Genomic DNA, 16,011 nt, shown 5'->3' on the forward strand with positions numbered 1-16,011 from the left:
AAGGTCACTTCAGATTCCCCTGGAAGAGGTCCAGGAAGTACCACACAAGCTGTCAGACATTTTGCATGGCTCGTGTCCGATTGGAGTGGTGCTTCCTATTAATGATGTCATCCTCAAACATGCCAGGGCTGCCTTGATTCCATCAGTGTCCAAGTGGGCTGGAAAAAGGTATTTCATACCGCCAAAAGGGTCAGAGTACTTATTCTCCCACCCACCTCCCAACTTGGAGGTGGTATCAGCAGCCACCGAGTGTAGTCATCAGAGACAACCCAGGATGAAGGATGGACTTGCCCTCCCAACCCAGCCATGCTTCACCTGATGGCATGGTACTTGGATGGATGTCAAGTTAGAGAGGCCCTGTTCGATTAATGTCAAGGGCATCCTGAACAGCAGTAGAAAGAACGCTACCAAGATCATAGGCACCAACTTTTCTCGGCGCCAGTGGATGCTCAATGCCCCTCCGCCCCTGCCCCGCTCCCATTCCTACCCGTTCCCCAAAGTCCCCGCCCCAACTTCACCCCCTCCCTGCCCCATTGGACTCCTTCCCCAAATCCCCATCCTGGCCCCGCCTCTTCCCCGAGCGCGCTGCGTTCCCCCTCCTAGCTCCCAGTGCTGGCTGCCGCAAAACAGCTGTTTTGCGGCGGCCAGCGCTGGGAGCTAGGGGGAGAAGCGGGGCCGCGGGGCACTCAGGGGAGGAGGTGGAGGTGAGCTAGGGTGGGGGCAGGCTGGAGAGCTGACAGTGGGTGTAGAGCACCCACCAATTTTTCCCCGTGGGTGCTCCAGCTCCGGAGCACCCATGGAGTTGGCACCTATGACCAAGAAATATTATGAAGCAAAGTGGAATGGGTTTATGTTTGGGTTTAACCGACAAGGAATTTCCCCTTTACGGGTTAAGATTCCAGATATATTGGACTGCCTTTGGTCCTTAAAATCCTGGGGGCTATCTGTTGGCTCCCTCGGAGTACACCTGATGGCTGTCAGTGTGTTTCATCCCCCTGTAGACACCTACTCTGTTTTTTCACACCCACTCACTGCCCAGTTCCTGAAGGGCATGATTTAAGTCTTCTCTGTGTTGGCAAAATTGGTACCACTCCAGGACTTGAACCTTGTTTTATCAGTTATATATGGAGATATCCTATCTCCTAGAACTGGAAGGGACCTTGAAAGGTCATCAAGTCCAGCCCCCTGCCTTCTCTAGCAGGACCAAGGACTGATTTTGTCCCAGATCCCTAAGTGGCCCCCTCAAGGATTGAACTCACAGCCCTGGGTTTAACAAGCCAACGCTCAAACCACTGAGCTATCCCCTCCCTTAGTTTCCATTTGAGCCCCAGGCATCCCGCTCTCTACTACATCTTTCTGTGAAGCTAATATTTTTGGTCACTGTTATGTCGGTCAGAAGAATTGGGGAGCTAAGCATACTTGTGGCTGACCCTTCCCCATACAGTTTCCCACAGGGATAGGATATCTATGAGGTTACAGCTTTAGTTCAGCCCTAAGGTGGTGTCAGACTAGCACATCAACCAAAGTATCCCTCTTCCAATATTTTACCCTAAACCTCATTCTAGCAGTGGAGAGGTGGCACTCATTGGACATGCATAGGGCTCTTGCAAGCTACTTGGAAAAAATGAAATCCTTTTGAAAGGCCCCTAGATTCTTTGCCTCATTCATGGAACGTATGCAAGGGGAGAGGTCATTTCCTCCCAAAGACTGTCTTGATAATCCCCAGTCCTGCCTTGAGTGCAGGGGACTGAACTAGATGACCTCTCAAGGTCCATTACAGTTCTATGATTCTGTGAAATGGATCTCATGGTGCATCCAACTCTGCTATGAGATTAAACATTTCCTTTGAGGGCAGCATGAAAACTCATTTGATTAGAATTCAGGCGGCATTGATTGTTTCCCTTTGAGAAATCCCTATGTCCCTGTTGCTGACTTCTGTAGAGCAGCAATTTGGAGTTCCAGTCACACCTTCATTGTGCACTGGTGCAAGTAGCTGCTACTGATGCTCCTCTGGGCAGGGCGGCTCTGCAATCTGTTGTGTCGTAGGACTCCAGCCCCCACCTCCTTATAAAGACGCTGCTAGGGGGGAGGGATAGCTCAGTGGTTTGAGCATTGGCCTGCTAAACCCAGGGTTGTAAGTTCAATCCTTGAGGGGGCCTCTTAGGGATCTGACACATAGGGACAGTCACTCAAAGAAGGCTGGGTTACTCACCTTGTAGTAGTTTGAGGTTTTTGAGATGTGTTGTTCCTATGTGTAATGCACTACCTGCCTTCCTTCCCCACTGCCTGGTTTTCCTCTACTGGGAGTTAGTGGTAAAGAAAGAACTAAGATGGTGGCAATCTGGCAGCCCCCTTTATTTCTTTGGTGTGGAGCCCAAGAAAAGTGGGGGTGTTTGCGTGGGCCACACAGACATGGCTAGGGAAAAATCTCTAGACCTAGGTGCACGGAGCAGATATGTAACCTGAAGTGCACTAACCATAGGGAAAATAAATCTTGAATAGTTCAAATTATGACCAGAACCCATCCTTTCTCAATGGTGAACATAGGTTGTGGCCCAAGTATCTCAAGTAACTAGGGCAGATATGATCCATCATTGAAAAGAACCAAGAAACAGCAACTATTGCCAGACTCTGCCCCCTTACTGTTCTGTAATGTCTGTTATGGGCTGGCTCTGGTCCCTCTCCCAGATGACTACACAAAGCCCCTGCCACATAGATATGGTTTCTGAATTTCCTTTTAAACCCTGTGGGATGGAGTTCTCTGGTGCACCTCCAGCCAAGGAGTTTCCAGGAGTGACCCCCACACAGGACAAGAGGTGCAGGATGGGGTAAACATGCTTTTGAGGAGACTCCTTTAGGGTTTAAGGAAAAGAGATTGAAAGGGGCTCACTGTGCTTTACCTGTGCCCAAAGCTCTTCAGAGTGTGACAGTAAAATGTGAATCTCCAAATGTGTTGCCTAGCAACTGTCACTAAGGCAACAAGACTGTATTCACCTTGTAGTCCAGTAAATGATCAATTAAGTGACCTGGTTTCTGGAAAGTCGCCTGTCTGTATTGGGATTTGAAGGAGGCTGCAAATTCTGTCTCTCATAATACAGTGGCCTTTCTACCTACTGTCTTGCATTGTGCTTGTCTTGCTGGCTTTGGGACCCAGTCCCACACAAGGTATTCTCTGTGTAGAGACCTTTCTCTGGCAGCCCTTGTCTCCCCCACCCTTCCTGCCCTTTTAGTTTACAGCCTTTTACCCTCTTGAGCAGCTCTTTGCCAATCGCCTTCACTTCTTGACCACATCCCCTCCGTTTCCTTTTCTGTATTCTTTAAGACCTTTGAGGCAGGGCCTTTCTTCATTTTCTGTTTGTGCTTTGAGTAGTGTCAGGCACACTGACATCACTTAAATCATAAAAATAGCAACCTTGTTCCCTAACCCTCTCCTCATAACTCTGATCGTCTGACTCTTCCTCTTGTTCATCCTCTGCCGTATCTCATTCTCCAGTATCATTTCTCTGTTCTGGTTCCCAGGGTTATGCCTGGTATATGAGAGGGGGGTTGTAAGAGGCAAGGGATGCAATTAATGATGTTTCAGAAATAGTTGAGATACTAAATACCTTTTCAACCAGAAAAAGTCTGGAAAAATTAGGAAGAAAGATCTTGTTAAAATAACTGCCAATTGAGAGGAAGTCAAGAAATACTTGGCTAATTAAAACACAAATAAGCCCCATAAACCAGACAGTCCAGCAGACATGCACCCAGGGAATTAGCTAACTAAATTACTGTGTGTGATGTTCCCCTCTCATATTATCTGGACCGGTGATCTGCTCGGTCACTCCAATCCTTGACTCTGGGAGCCAGCCTTCCCCTGCTCTGCTGTGAGAACCCCACTCCTGGGCTGGTCACGCACAGCCTCTGGCATGTAAGCTGCTCCCAGATACTTGCAACCGAATGACACTAGCCAATATCTCCAGTCCCAGACACAACCCTAGGAACCTCCATCTTGCAGTGTCCAGTTATAAGCTTGCAGTGGGCATATGAGTTTGTCAATTTAACAAAGAAATTGATATGCCCCTGTCTTGTTATCCCAAGGGGGGTCTCTGACATGCTTCAATCCAAACGCACTGCTTCAGGTAGAATAAACAAATAAATCTAACTACAAAGATAGGTTTTAAGTGATTATAAGTCAAAGCACAACAAGTCAGGTTTAGTCAAATGAAATAAAAGCAAAACACATTCTAAGCTGCTCTTAACACTTTCAGTGTCCTTACAAACTTAGATGCGTCTCATCACAGGCTGGCTGATTGCCCTTCAGCCAGACTCTCCCCTTTGATCAGCGCTTTAGTCGCTTGGTGGTGGTGTCTGTAGATGGAGCTGGAAGAGAGAGAGAGAGCGCATGGCAACCATTTCTCCCTTTTATCATGTTCTTTCTTTCCTCTTGGCTTTGCGCGCCCCCCCCCCCCCCCCCCTTCAGAGTCAGGTGAGCATTACCTCATCATAGTCCCAAACTGACCAGAGGAAGCGGGGTGACTCACTTGAGAGTCCAAGCCCCAGGATCACAGGAAACAACAGATAGATCTAGGACAGCCGGCAGAGAGGTAAATCACTCCTGGGGCAGGGGGTCGGGACTGGGGAAGACCTGGCTGGTGCCTCCTACCCTGTGCTGGGCTTAGCTGCTAGTCTTGGCTGGGATGGGGAGGACAGGACTTCCTCTTCCCCTGCAAAGCGTCCGGAGTTATCAGACCCACCCCAAGATTTCTCCCCTGGTTGTAGGAAGCTCTGCAAACTGCCCCCCCCCGTGCTTCCTACACCCATCACTTCTCAGCTGCAAGGGGGAGGGATGACTGTACTGGGAACTGCTCCACCATCCGCCCAACCCCCATGTATCCAGACCCCCTCATACCCAGACCCTCCCGCCGACCCTTACCCCATCCCTGCAGTCAGAACCCCCCTGATGAGTCCCACTCCCCCTGCATCTGGACCACCCAACGAACCACTTGCACTTGGATCCCCACCCCACTGAGCTACACTCCCCCAGCATCTAGACCCCGCCCCCACTAAGCTCCCCACATCCAGACTCCCCTGCTGAGCCCCAAGCACCTTCACCTGGACCCCCTGCAGTGTCCCATTACCATTGCACCTAGAACCCCTCAACAAGCCCATGTGCATCCAGATCCCCCCGCACCTGGATCCCCCACTGAGCTGCCCGCACCCAGATTGCCCCACACAGAACCCTCTCAACTCACATCTGGATCCCGGGCCGTCCTTACCCATACGCAAAGTACGCAGCTGCATAGGGCACCAGGAAATTTGGGGTGCCCTGCACAGCTGTGTGCTGCTCCAGCCCCTGCTCTGGCTCTTCCCCAGGGCTCTGCCCCTGCTCCGCCTCCATCCCACCCACTTCCCCAAAACCCCTGCCCCTGCTCTGCCCCCACCCTGCCTCTTTCCGCCCCTACCCAGCCCCACCCCCACTCCCCTGAGCTCTGCAGCAGGGCGGGGGCTGCACTCACCGGTGGCGAGAGTGCAGCGCCAGCGACCCAGCCCCAGCCGCGCTGCTGGTGAATGCTGGGGGGGTGGTTCCCCCCCCCGTGCCCCAAGGCAGCCCCACCCCCACCCCCGCGGAGACCTGGGGCCCGCACCCCCCTACAGAAGCCTGCCTCTCTTTCCCCCCCCCCCATGTGGGGGGCTGCATAGGGCCCCAGTATAGCTAGGGACGGCCCTGTCTGGATCTTCCCCTCACTAAGCCCCTCCACACTTGGATCCTGCCTTGCTGAGCCTGCCTGCCCACACCTGGCACAGAGGGGCAGGGCTCTAGGATGTTTCTGGGGCAGGCCCAGTCCTTGCGCTGAGTTAGGGTTGGGTGCAGCCTCACCGCTGAGTCTGTGTGCCGGGGGGAACTGCTCAGTGATCTCCCACCTCTGTTCAGCCAGTGGCTTGTGCTCCCCAGTGCCATGCTGGAGCCTCCACATTTATTTGACAAATAAAATTGGCAGAATTTTAAAATACTGTGCGCAGTATTTTTAATTTTTTGGTGAAGAATGCCCTCAGGAGTAACTTATCAACACCGAGTTTCATCTCCCAGTTTTGTGAGATCAGTCTGCAATTCTTTGCAGTCACCTTTGGACTTAACTACCTTGCATAAATTTGTATCACCTGCAAATTTTGCTGCGTCACTTTTTCACCCCTTTTTCCAGATAAAGACTATGTTCAACAGCACAGGTCCCAGTACAGATCTCTGGGGGACCCCACTATTTACCTCTGTCTATTCTGAAAACTGGCTATTTATTCCTGCCCTTTGTTTCCTATCTTTTAATCAGTTACTGATCTATGAGGACCTTCCTTCTTATCCCATGACTGCTTACTTTGCTTAAGAGCTTTTGGTAAGGGACCTTGTCAAAGGGTTTCTGAAAGTCTAGGTATGCTATATGGACTGGATCAGCCTTCTCCACATGTTTATTGACACCCTCAAAGAATTCTAATAGGTTTCTTCATACCTCATTAATCTATTACATTAACATGTAACTTCCAAAAGGGGAACTACACAAAAATGAGGAAGCTAGTTAAATAGAAATTAAGTGGAACAGTCACAAGGATGAAATGCCTAAAAACTGCATGGAGAATGTTTAAAAATACTATAATAAAGTCTCAAAGTAAATGTATACTCTAAACAAAAACAAAACAGTAAGAGGACCAAAAAAATGCCACTATGGCTAAACAGCAGGGTAAAAGAGGCATTTGGAAGCAAAAAGGCATCCTATTACAAATTGGAAGTCGAATCCTACTAAGGAAAATAGAAAGGAACATAAACTATGGCAAGTCAACTGTAAAACTATAAGGCAGGTCAAGAAAGAATTTGAAGAGCAACTAGCTAAAACCACAGAAACTTAACAGCAATTTTTTAAAGTCCATCAGAAGCAGGAAGCTGCCAACCAGTCAGTGGAGCCACTGGAAAATTGAGGTGCTAAAGGAGCACCCAAGGAAGACAGAGTTGTTGCTGAGAAGCTAACATAATTCTTTGCATCAGTCTTCACTGCAGAGGACGTGGGGGAGATCCCCATATCCAAGCCATTTTTTGTAGGTGACAGTTTTGAGGACCTGCCCCAGACTGAGGTGTCAGTAGAGGAGGTTTTGGAACAAATTGGTAAATTAAACAGTATTTAAACTCATCACCCCAGAGTTCTGAAGGAACTCAAAGATGAAATTGCAGAACTGCTAACTCTGGCATGTAACCTGTTGCTTAAATCAGCCTCTATAGAAGATGATTGGAAGGTAACTAATATAATGCCGGATTTTTTAAAAAGGCTCCAGAGGCAATCCTGGCAATTACAGGCCAGTAAGTCTAACTTCTGTACCAGGCAGATTGGTTGAAACTTTAGTAAGGAACAAAATTATCAGACACATAAATAAACACAACATGCGGGGAAGTGACAGCACTGCTATTACTCCCGGGGGCATTCTGCACCAAAAAATGAAAAATTCTATGCACAGTATTTTAAAATTCTGCTAATTTTATTTGTTAAAATAATACTACATAATCACGCCAGTTACAATTATTTTGGTAATTTAATTCAAAATACATGTCAGCAAGGATGTCTGTAACAATATGGACACACACACAAATTCCCCCAGGAGTAGAGAGTTTAAAGAAACTCCAGTGAAAACCCAGTGCCTCTTTTTCTGCCCTCTAACCCTAAGCCCCAGCGCCCAAGTCCAAGGAGGCCAAACACCTGGACTTGTTCAGATGCAAAGTGTACTCAACGTGGGGGGGCTCCAGCTCAGGATTGCCAACCAGCCGGTATAACTTCAACTCCTGGAACTCTATGCTCAAGTTCAAGGAGCTTGTGCCAACTGAGTCCAGGGAGGAGTTTGGAGCCATAGTGGAGGAGGGCAAGGCAGTGGCATGGACCTCTTTTCAAGCCTCACTGTACACTATGTACTCGGTGGCACATACATTGTTCTCTGGTATCGCCACTTCTACTGTGCTTGGTCCCAAATAACCTCAGACCACTGAGTCTGCTGCATGGTGGAAGAGGAATACTCTCTTCAGTTCTGCTCCTACCCTCCTTCCCAGTCCCTCTTCAGGGACCCCTCACGAGCAACTCCTTATCCAGTAGGTGCAGGCGCTCCTCACCATGGGAGCAGTGGAGGAGGTTCCTGAGGAGATAAGGGGCAAGGGATTCTACTCCTGATACTTCCTAATCCCAAAGGCCAAAGGGGGTCTCAGACCCAATCTAAATCTGTGCAGACTCAACAAGTTCATGGTAAAGTTGGAAGTTCCTCATGGTCTCCCTGGGCACCATTATCCCTTCCCTGGATCCAGGAGACTCGTATGCCGCCCTTGACATGAAAGACGTATACTTCCATATAGCGATTTTCCCCGCACACCTGCGCTTCCTATGCTTTGTGGTCAACCACAAGTATTACCAATTCCCTGTCCTATCATTTGGCCTCTCAACAGCCTCCCGGGTGTTCACCAAGTGCATGTGGGTCGTGGCTGCTTTCCTCTGTCACCAGCAGATGCAGGTATACCTACCTCGTCGACTGGCTGCTCAGGGGCTGCACCAGGGCACAGGTGCAGTCCCAAATCCGCTTGGTCGGGTGCACGTTCAAGCGGCTGGGTCTCCTCCTCAACTTGGGGAACTTGACCTTGGAACCAACCCAGAGAATAGAATTCATCGGGGCAGTGTTAGACTCGGTTCAGGCGCGAGCTCTTCTGCCAGAGACCCTATTCCGAGCCATCACGGACATAATTCAAAGCCCCCAGCAATTCCCAACCACAACAGCAAGGAGTGCCTGAGTCCTCTCGGCCACATGGCTGCTTGCACTTACGTGACCCGGCACACCAGGCTCCGGCTCAGACCGCTGCAGGCACGGCTCCCATCAGCCTGCTGCCTGGGGCGCAACAGCTTGAATTCAGTGGTCACGGTAACAGGGCAGGTCCTCACGTCCCTCCACTGGTGGCTCGACCCCCAAGTGGTGTGCAGAGGAGTCCCCTTCCACAACCCTTAGCCTTCCTTGTCCCTGGTTACAGATGCGTCGGCTCTGGGATGGGGGTAGCATCTGGGGGACCTCCAGACACAAAGCCTGTGATTGCAGGACGAGCTCTCCCTACATATCAACATCAAGGAGCTGAGGGCGGTGCTCCTTGCTTGCCAGGCCTTCTAGGCCCGACTGCAAGGCCAGTGCACAGTGGTTCTAATGAACACCACCACCCCCTTGTTTTACATCCACAATCAGGGTGGAGCCCGTTCCTCTCCCCTATGCCCGGAGGCCCACTGGCTCTGGGAGTTCTGCACAGCCCATTCCAGTCATCTGGAAGCATCCTATCTACCAGGAGTTCAGAACACGCTGGCGGACGGCCTCAGCAGGTCCTTCCGCACACACGGGTGTCCATCCGGCTGGATGTCATACACCTCATTTTCCAAAGGTGGGAGTTTCCCCAGGTCAACCTGTTCACCACCCAACGCAACAGGAAGTGCCCAATGTTCTGCTCCTTCCAGGGTGGCAGCCCAGGCTCCCTCATGGACGCATTCCTGCTACCCTGGAGAGGTTGCCTGCTCTACGCCTTTCCCCCATTCCCTCTCAGGCACAAGGTCCTGCTCAAGGTCCGCAGGGAGGGGGCAAAGGTAATTCTGATAGCTCCAGCATGGCCTCGACAACATTGGTACACCACGCTACTGGAGCTGTTGGTGGATGCACCGGTCATGTTACCTCTCCTCCCCGACTTACTCACTCAGGACCACGGTCGCCTCCATCTCCTCACTATATGTTCCATTCTATGCATCCGATGAAGTGGGCTGTAGCCCACGAAAGCTTATGCTCAAATAAATTTGTTAGTCTCTAAGGTACCACAAGTACTCCTGTTCTTTTTGCGGATACAGACTAACACGCCTGCGACTCTGAAACCTGTCACATGTTACATGCAGCAGGGAGAAACCACGGATTGCTCTTGGGTTTACGTAACTCCTGGTGTCTGCAGTTTGTTGTTTGGCAGTGATGTGGAATGCTGTCCTCTGGTGGCAAAATGTACCACCAGCAGCACTGTGAGAAATTCATTGGTTACACCTGAGCTGAAGATGTGGATGTTTGGAATTGGGGGCGTGCAGCCCAAGATGAGAAACCACAGTACAGGAAGAGCAGGAGGAATGCACAGAGGGCAAGGAGTTATGCAGGGATAGGAATGGCTGTGCTTGGGCTTTATTATTGATCTGCATGGATTGGGGACAGGGTGTGTCACTCTGGCATTATTGTTCTATGGGCTAGACAGGTCCAGGTAATCTTCACTCAGCACAGGATCTGGGTGGGAGAGTGGCAAAGGTTGTTCTAAATCACCTTTTGGTCTTGATTCCATTTGTCAGGAGCAAGTGCAGTCAAAGCAGGTGCGTTCAGGGGAGGATCTGGCCCCATATTTTGAAATACTTTAAATAAAAGCTTTACAACAAGTCAAACAAAAATATTTTGTTGCGGAGCAGTAAAATTGTAGCTCCTCCTCCCCCCACCCCTGACTTTGCAGCACCCTCCCCTCAGGGTCTGTTTCCTCTCCTCCTCCCTGTATTGGGAGGCCATTGGCTTTGGCTCTGTGGCTTCTCTCAGGCTCACCCACTCCCACCATTAATCATTCCAGAGTCCTGGCTTGTCGGTGTCTTTTCTGGTACTTGATTTTCTCACTATATTTTGTTTTCTCCCTCAGACGAACATTGGTTCCATCTTGGCATCGGTAAATCCATACAAACCCATCTCTGGTCTGTACAGTGCGAGTGCCATGGACCTGTACAGACGGCATCACCTGGGTGAGCTGCCGCCCCATATCTTTGCCACTGCTAATGAGTGTTACTGCTGCTTGTGGAAGCGTCACGACAGCCAGTGTGTTCTGATCAGGTTAGAGACTAAACATACAGCTAACCCCCTAGTTGTATTACACTCCCCACTCCCACCATCCTATGTACGATGGCACCTGTGTTCCTACCCCTTGTCTCTCCTACGCCTGCAGTAGTGGAGATGCCCCACATTTGGTTCTACAGACCACTTACATAAGAACGGCCAGACTGGGTCAGACCAAAGGTCCATCCAGCCCAATATCCTGTCTACCGACAGTGACCAATGCCAGGTGCCCCAGAGGGAGTGAACCTAACAGGCAATGATCAAGTGATCTCTCTTCTGCCATCCATCTCCAACCTCCGACAAACAGAGGCTAGGGGCACCATTCCTTACCCACTTTGTCCCACCCAGGGAGAATGGAGAATGTCACTTGCTCTGTTCTGGGTTTGTGAATGTATCATGTCTGTTCCTTAACAGCGGAGAAAGTGGAGCTGGAAAGACCGAGAGCACCAAGTTGTTGCTCAAATTCCTGTCAGCTATGAGCCAGAACTCTCTAGGGGGCCCTGCATCTGAGAAGAGCACTCACGTGGAGGAAGCCATCCTGGAGAGCAGGTACAGTTCATCTTCACGGAAGAGACAACCAGTGAGCAGTCAGGGACAGTGTCTGCAGGGGTAAGAAGGGCCCTGTATGGCTGGGGCAGCTGTGTGACCTTTATCACACAACAGCCCTTTCACCTCACTGAACAACTAACTTCTGGAAGGCATAGAATGATAGAATCATAGAGTTTGAGGCTAAAATGGACCATTAGATCATCTAGTCTGACCTTCTGTGTAGCACTAGCCATCACCCAGCACCCGCACACTAAACCCAACAATGGAAATGAGACCCACAGAGAATAGGAGGGACCAAGGTGCATCAGCACTCCAGGCCCCTGCAATGGCAGGGGAATGATTACATGAGCTATACACAGATAATCCTGGCAAGTGACATGCTGCAAAGTAACGCGAATCTCCCCCCACCCCCCAAGATCATTGCTTATCTGATCTGGGGGAAAATTCTTTTCCAACCCCATATATGGCAATCAGTTAAATCCTGTGCATGTGAGCAAAAACCAGTCAGCTAAGCCCCTGAGGGAGAATGCTCGGTGCCACCTCAGAGCCCTGGCCCTCCCCATCCAGTGTCCCATCTCCAGCCGTGGCCGCTCCTGATGGTTCATAGGAAAGAGATTAAAAAACCTGCCAGATTACGATGGGGGTGGGGTGGGAGGAGGAATCCCTTCCTGTCCCTGAAGGTGGCCAGCTGAAACCTGAGCGCCAAACTCTGAAGCATGAACATTCAGGTACCACAGTGATGAGCGCTGTATAAGAACCTGAATAGAAAAGAACGGAACTTCACAGCTGGTATTGGCACATCTAAACAGTGATGGTATTAAGCAGGGACAATGTAAGAAACACACACTCTGGAAGTCCAGGCCCCTTGTAAAGGGCCAGTACAGTGGCTGCTTCCCAAATAGCCCTTTGTAGTTCTGTGGGCCTGTGGCACTTCAGTACTGTTTTCTTCCATGCCTGCCCTTATGCATGAACCCCTCCCTCCCCCCCCGAACTAATCTGTAAAACCAGTACCCTGTCCTCAGACCCACCTCTGTCATGGGGCCTATGGTAAATTGCCAAATGGTAATGGCTGGGCAGGTGGCTAGCAGGGATAACTGACATCACTCAGACCCTAAGTCTGTTTGTCTTTTAAATCTTTTAACTGTGCCTGCAGTGAGTCTGTGTAACGTTCTGTCCCTTTTGCTGCTACCCTCTTCTTGCTTCCTCTGTGACCTCAATTTGTTACAGATACTTGTTGTTTGTCTTTAAATAGATTGTAAGCTGTTTGGGACAGGGAGTGTTTCTTGTTACTTGTGCAGTGCCTGGCATAATGTGCATCCATCCTAGGCCTTTGGGAGAAATTGCAATATGAATAATAAGACTAATGTATAATCATTAGATTCCCCATGCTGCATGAGATCAAGGTGGGAGCTCTCTACTCTCCTTGGAGGTATAAGCAGAGGAATATCGAGCAGTAGGGAAGCGTGATTACCACTGAATACAGCATTGGTGAGACTGTTACTGGATGGTACGTCCCATTGTGGGGTGCAGACTTTAAAAAGAAAGTTGACAAATTTGAGAGGACTCAGAGAAGAGCTACAGGAATGATTCACGATCTGGAAAATTTGCCTTGTACTGAAAGGCTTAATATGTTTTGTTTATCCAAGAGAAGGTTAAGAGGTGACTTGATCATGGCCTAGAAGATTTCTGATGACTGAGGGCGCTTTAACGTGGCCAACAAATACATAACAAGATCTAGCGTCTGAAAGTGGAGCTAGACAAAGTCAGATTAGAAATAAGGAACACATCTCTGACAAGGAGGGTAATTAACGACGGGAACAACTTATTCAGGGTGTGGTAGATTCTCCATCACTTGGTCTTTAAACCAAGCCTGGGAATCTCTTTCTAAAAGACGCACTGTAGCTCAACCAGAAGCAGAGCTGTCCCTAGGGTAGGGCGAATTGGGGCGGTCACCCTGGGCCCCGCGCTTTGGGGGGCCCCGTGGCGGCCACCCCAGATCGCTGTACCCTAGGGATGGCTCTGTGTGCATGTCCTGCGGGGGGTGCGAGGCCAGCCTGGGGGGGCGGGGTTAGCATGCGCAGGGCCAGACTGGCCCAGGCAGTTAGTGGGGGGCCTGGCGCTGGCAGCGGGGGTCAGGTCCGCACTCACCGGTGGGAAACAGTAGCAGCAACCCCAGCCTGCCCCGCCAGCTCCCGGTGTCGCTTGGGGGAGGGGGCGGAAGCAGGAAAGAGACGGGGCAGGGGTGGGAAGAGGCGGGGTGGGGGCTTGGGGGAAGGGGTGGAGTGGGGGCGGGATTGTCCTAGTCCCCCTCCTCCCCCACCCCAGGGAGTAATGGGCTCAGTGCAGGAATCCTCGGTGAGGTTTTGTGACCTGTATTATGTAGGAGGTCAGACTAAATTATCATAATGGTCCCTTATGGCCTTAAAAATCTGAGTCTCCTGTTAGTGGTTCCTTTACTTCTCCTTGGTAGCCAGTTAGAACGAGCCCCAGACAAGATATGATGGGAACAGTCCTCAGCTGTGCTGAGCTCCATGCTATATGGTGAATCTGCCACAGACCTATGCAGACCCCTCTACTGTGGTGAACTGTCTCCCCAAACCTTTGCTATTGATGGGGACAGAGGAAAAGGTGGTTCTAAGTCACTTTTGTGCTTCCTGTGATCCTGGGGCTTGGCTGGGAGCTGATCCAGTCTCCAGCTCAAATTAAATCAGTTACCGGGATTCTCTAACCTGTGCCAGCTAGAATGCCCTCTAGAGACCCTTTTCCTGATTGAGCTTCAGTGTTGTGTGAGGCATTCTAGCTCTACCCTAGTCTGCAGAAGAGAAGAATGAGGGGGGATTTGATAGCTGCTTTCAACTACCTGAAAGGGGTTCCAAAGAGGATGGATCTAGACTGTTCTCAGCGGTAGCAGATGGCAGAACAAGGAGCAATGGTCTCAAGTTGCAGTGGGGGAGGTTTAAGTTGGATATTAGGAAAAACTTTTTCACTAGGAGGGTGGTGAAGCACTAGAATGGGTTACCTAGGGAGGTGGTGGAATCTCCTTCCTTAGACATTTTTAAGGTCAGGCTTGACAAAGCCCTGGCTGGGATGATTTAGTTGGGAATTGGTCCTGCCATGAGCAGGGGGTTGGACTAGGTGACCTCCTGAGGTCCCTTCCAACCCTGATATTCTATGATTCTATTATTCTACCCTCTCTAGCCTCCAAATGGCTGTCATACCCTTCTGCCTGAGGCCTACAGGGCTGGGGAATTCTCAGCAGCACCCAGAAAACTGCTTTAAGGTCACTTTTTATGCTACTCCAGTGGCACCGAATGATCTTAGTGGGGCTGAGGAACTGGGCTAACGTATACAGAAAGCCAGCAATGCTATTGTTAAATTTCAGCTCAGACTTGCTCATAATATTAAAGGTTCTCCTGTGTGGTGTAATGTTATCGTAATCTTGTTTACTTGCTTTTTGTGAAAGTTCATGCTTTGTATTTTTCCCAGAAATCCAGTCTCTGAAAACTCTTTTAGCCCAACTGGGTTAGTTTCAGTGGTGTTCTTGTTTGCCGCGTCCCCTTATTTTAGCTTCTTCATTAGAAATGTTAACGTATCTCTCACATTTCCGTCTTGCTTGCTTGGTCTCTTCAGGAGACTTGATTTCCAAGACAGAGAAAATGTATGAAAATATTTGTACTTGTTTATTGAAACTTCAGCAAGTTTTGAGATTTTTATGTGAAGATGCTTCTTTGTTAAATTGATATCCTTCCTCCGTGAAAGAAAGCTAGTGCTAGAAGGATTTTAAAGGTGCATAAAACAGGTTGTTGATGTTTTCTCTAATATTTATTTTATTTTCTCAGGGGTTCTACTCCATCTTCATCCTCCTCGATCTCTCTGCTCCTTTTGACACTGTTGATCATACCCTCCTTCGTGACATTTTGTCCTCCCTTGGCTTTTGTGACTCCGTCCTCTCCTGGTTCTCCTCCTACTTCACTGGCTGCACCTTCAGCATCTCTTTCGGTGGGTCCTCTTCCTTCCCTCTCCCACTGTTCGTGGGGTCCCACAGTGCTCTGTCCTTGGCCCTACTCCTTTCTGCTCCCTTTACCCTTCTCTCTGGGTGACCTCATCTGCGCCCATGGCTTCAGCTCTCATCTCTAAGTTAATGTGTCACAGATCTACCTCTCCATTCCTGATCTGTCTCCTTCAGTCAGTCCCATATCTCTGTCTGTTTCTCTGACATCTTCTCCAGGATACTTCTCACTGTCCACTTTTTAATATGGCCAAAGCCAAACTTCTGATCTTTCCTCTGAAACCGTCCTCACTCCCGCTGTTTTCTGTCACTGTTGACAATACAACTGTCCTCTCTGCCATTCAGGTCTGTAATCTGGGAGTCCTCTTTGACTGCTCTCTTTTTACCTCTTACATCCAGCCTATGTCTAAATTCTGCAGCTGCTTCCTTTACAACATTTCCAAAATCCAATATTTTCTTTCTCTCCATATAGCTAAAACTCTGGTTCCAGACCCTTCTCATTTGCTGTCTTTACTACTACTGCTGCCTGCTCTGCTCAGGCCTGCCTGTCATCCATCTCTGGTGCCTTCAAAATGAAGCATCTA

At 49.7% G+C, this 16,011-nt stretch overlaps 1 protein-coding gene across 1 annotated transcript in view; it reads left to right on the forward strand.

Moving 5' to 3' along the window:
- LOC128845636 (unconventional myosin-X-like) overlaps positions 1 to 16,011 on the forward strand; it is a 253,086-nt gene that overhangs the window by 61,335 nt on the left and 175,740 nt on the right. Inside the window, exons 4-5 of the mRNA XM_054044498.1 lie at positions 10,679 to 10,866; positions 11,284 to 11,418. Of these exons, the coding sequence (XP_053900473.1) occupies positions 10,679 to 10,866; positions 11,284 to 11,418 (323 nt within the window). The remainder of the gene's footprint in view (positions 1 to 10,678; positions 10,867 to 11,283; positions 11,419 to 16,011) is intronic.

The sequence above is a fragment of the Malaclemys terrapin genome, chromosome 11 (genome assembly GCF_027887155.1).
Source record: "Malaclemys terrapin pileata isolate rMalTer1 chromosome 11, rMalTer1.hap1, whole genome shotgun sequence".
NCBI lineage: Eukaryota > Metazoa > Chordata > Testudines > Emydidae > Malaclemys > Malaclemys terrapin.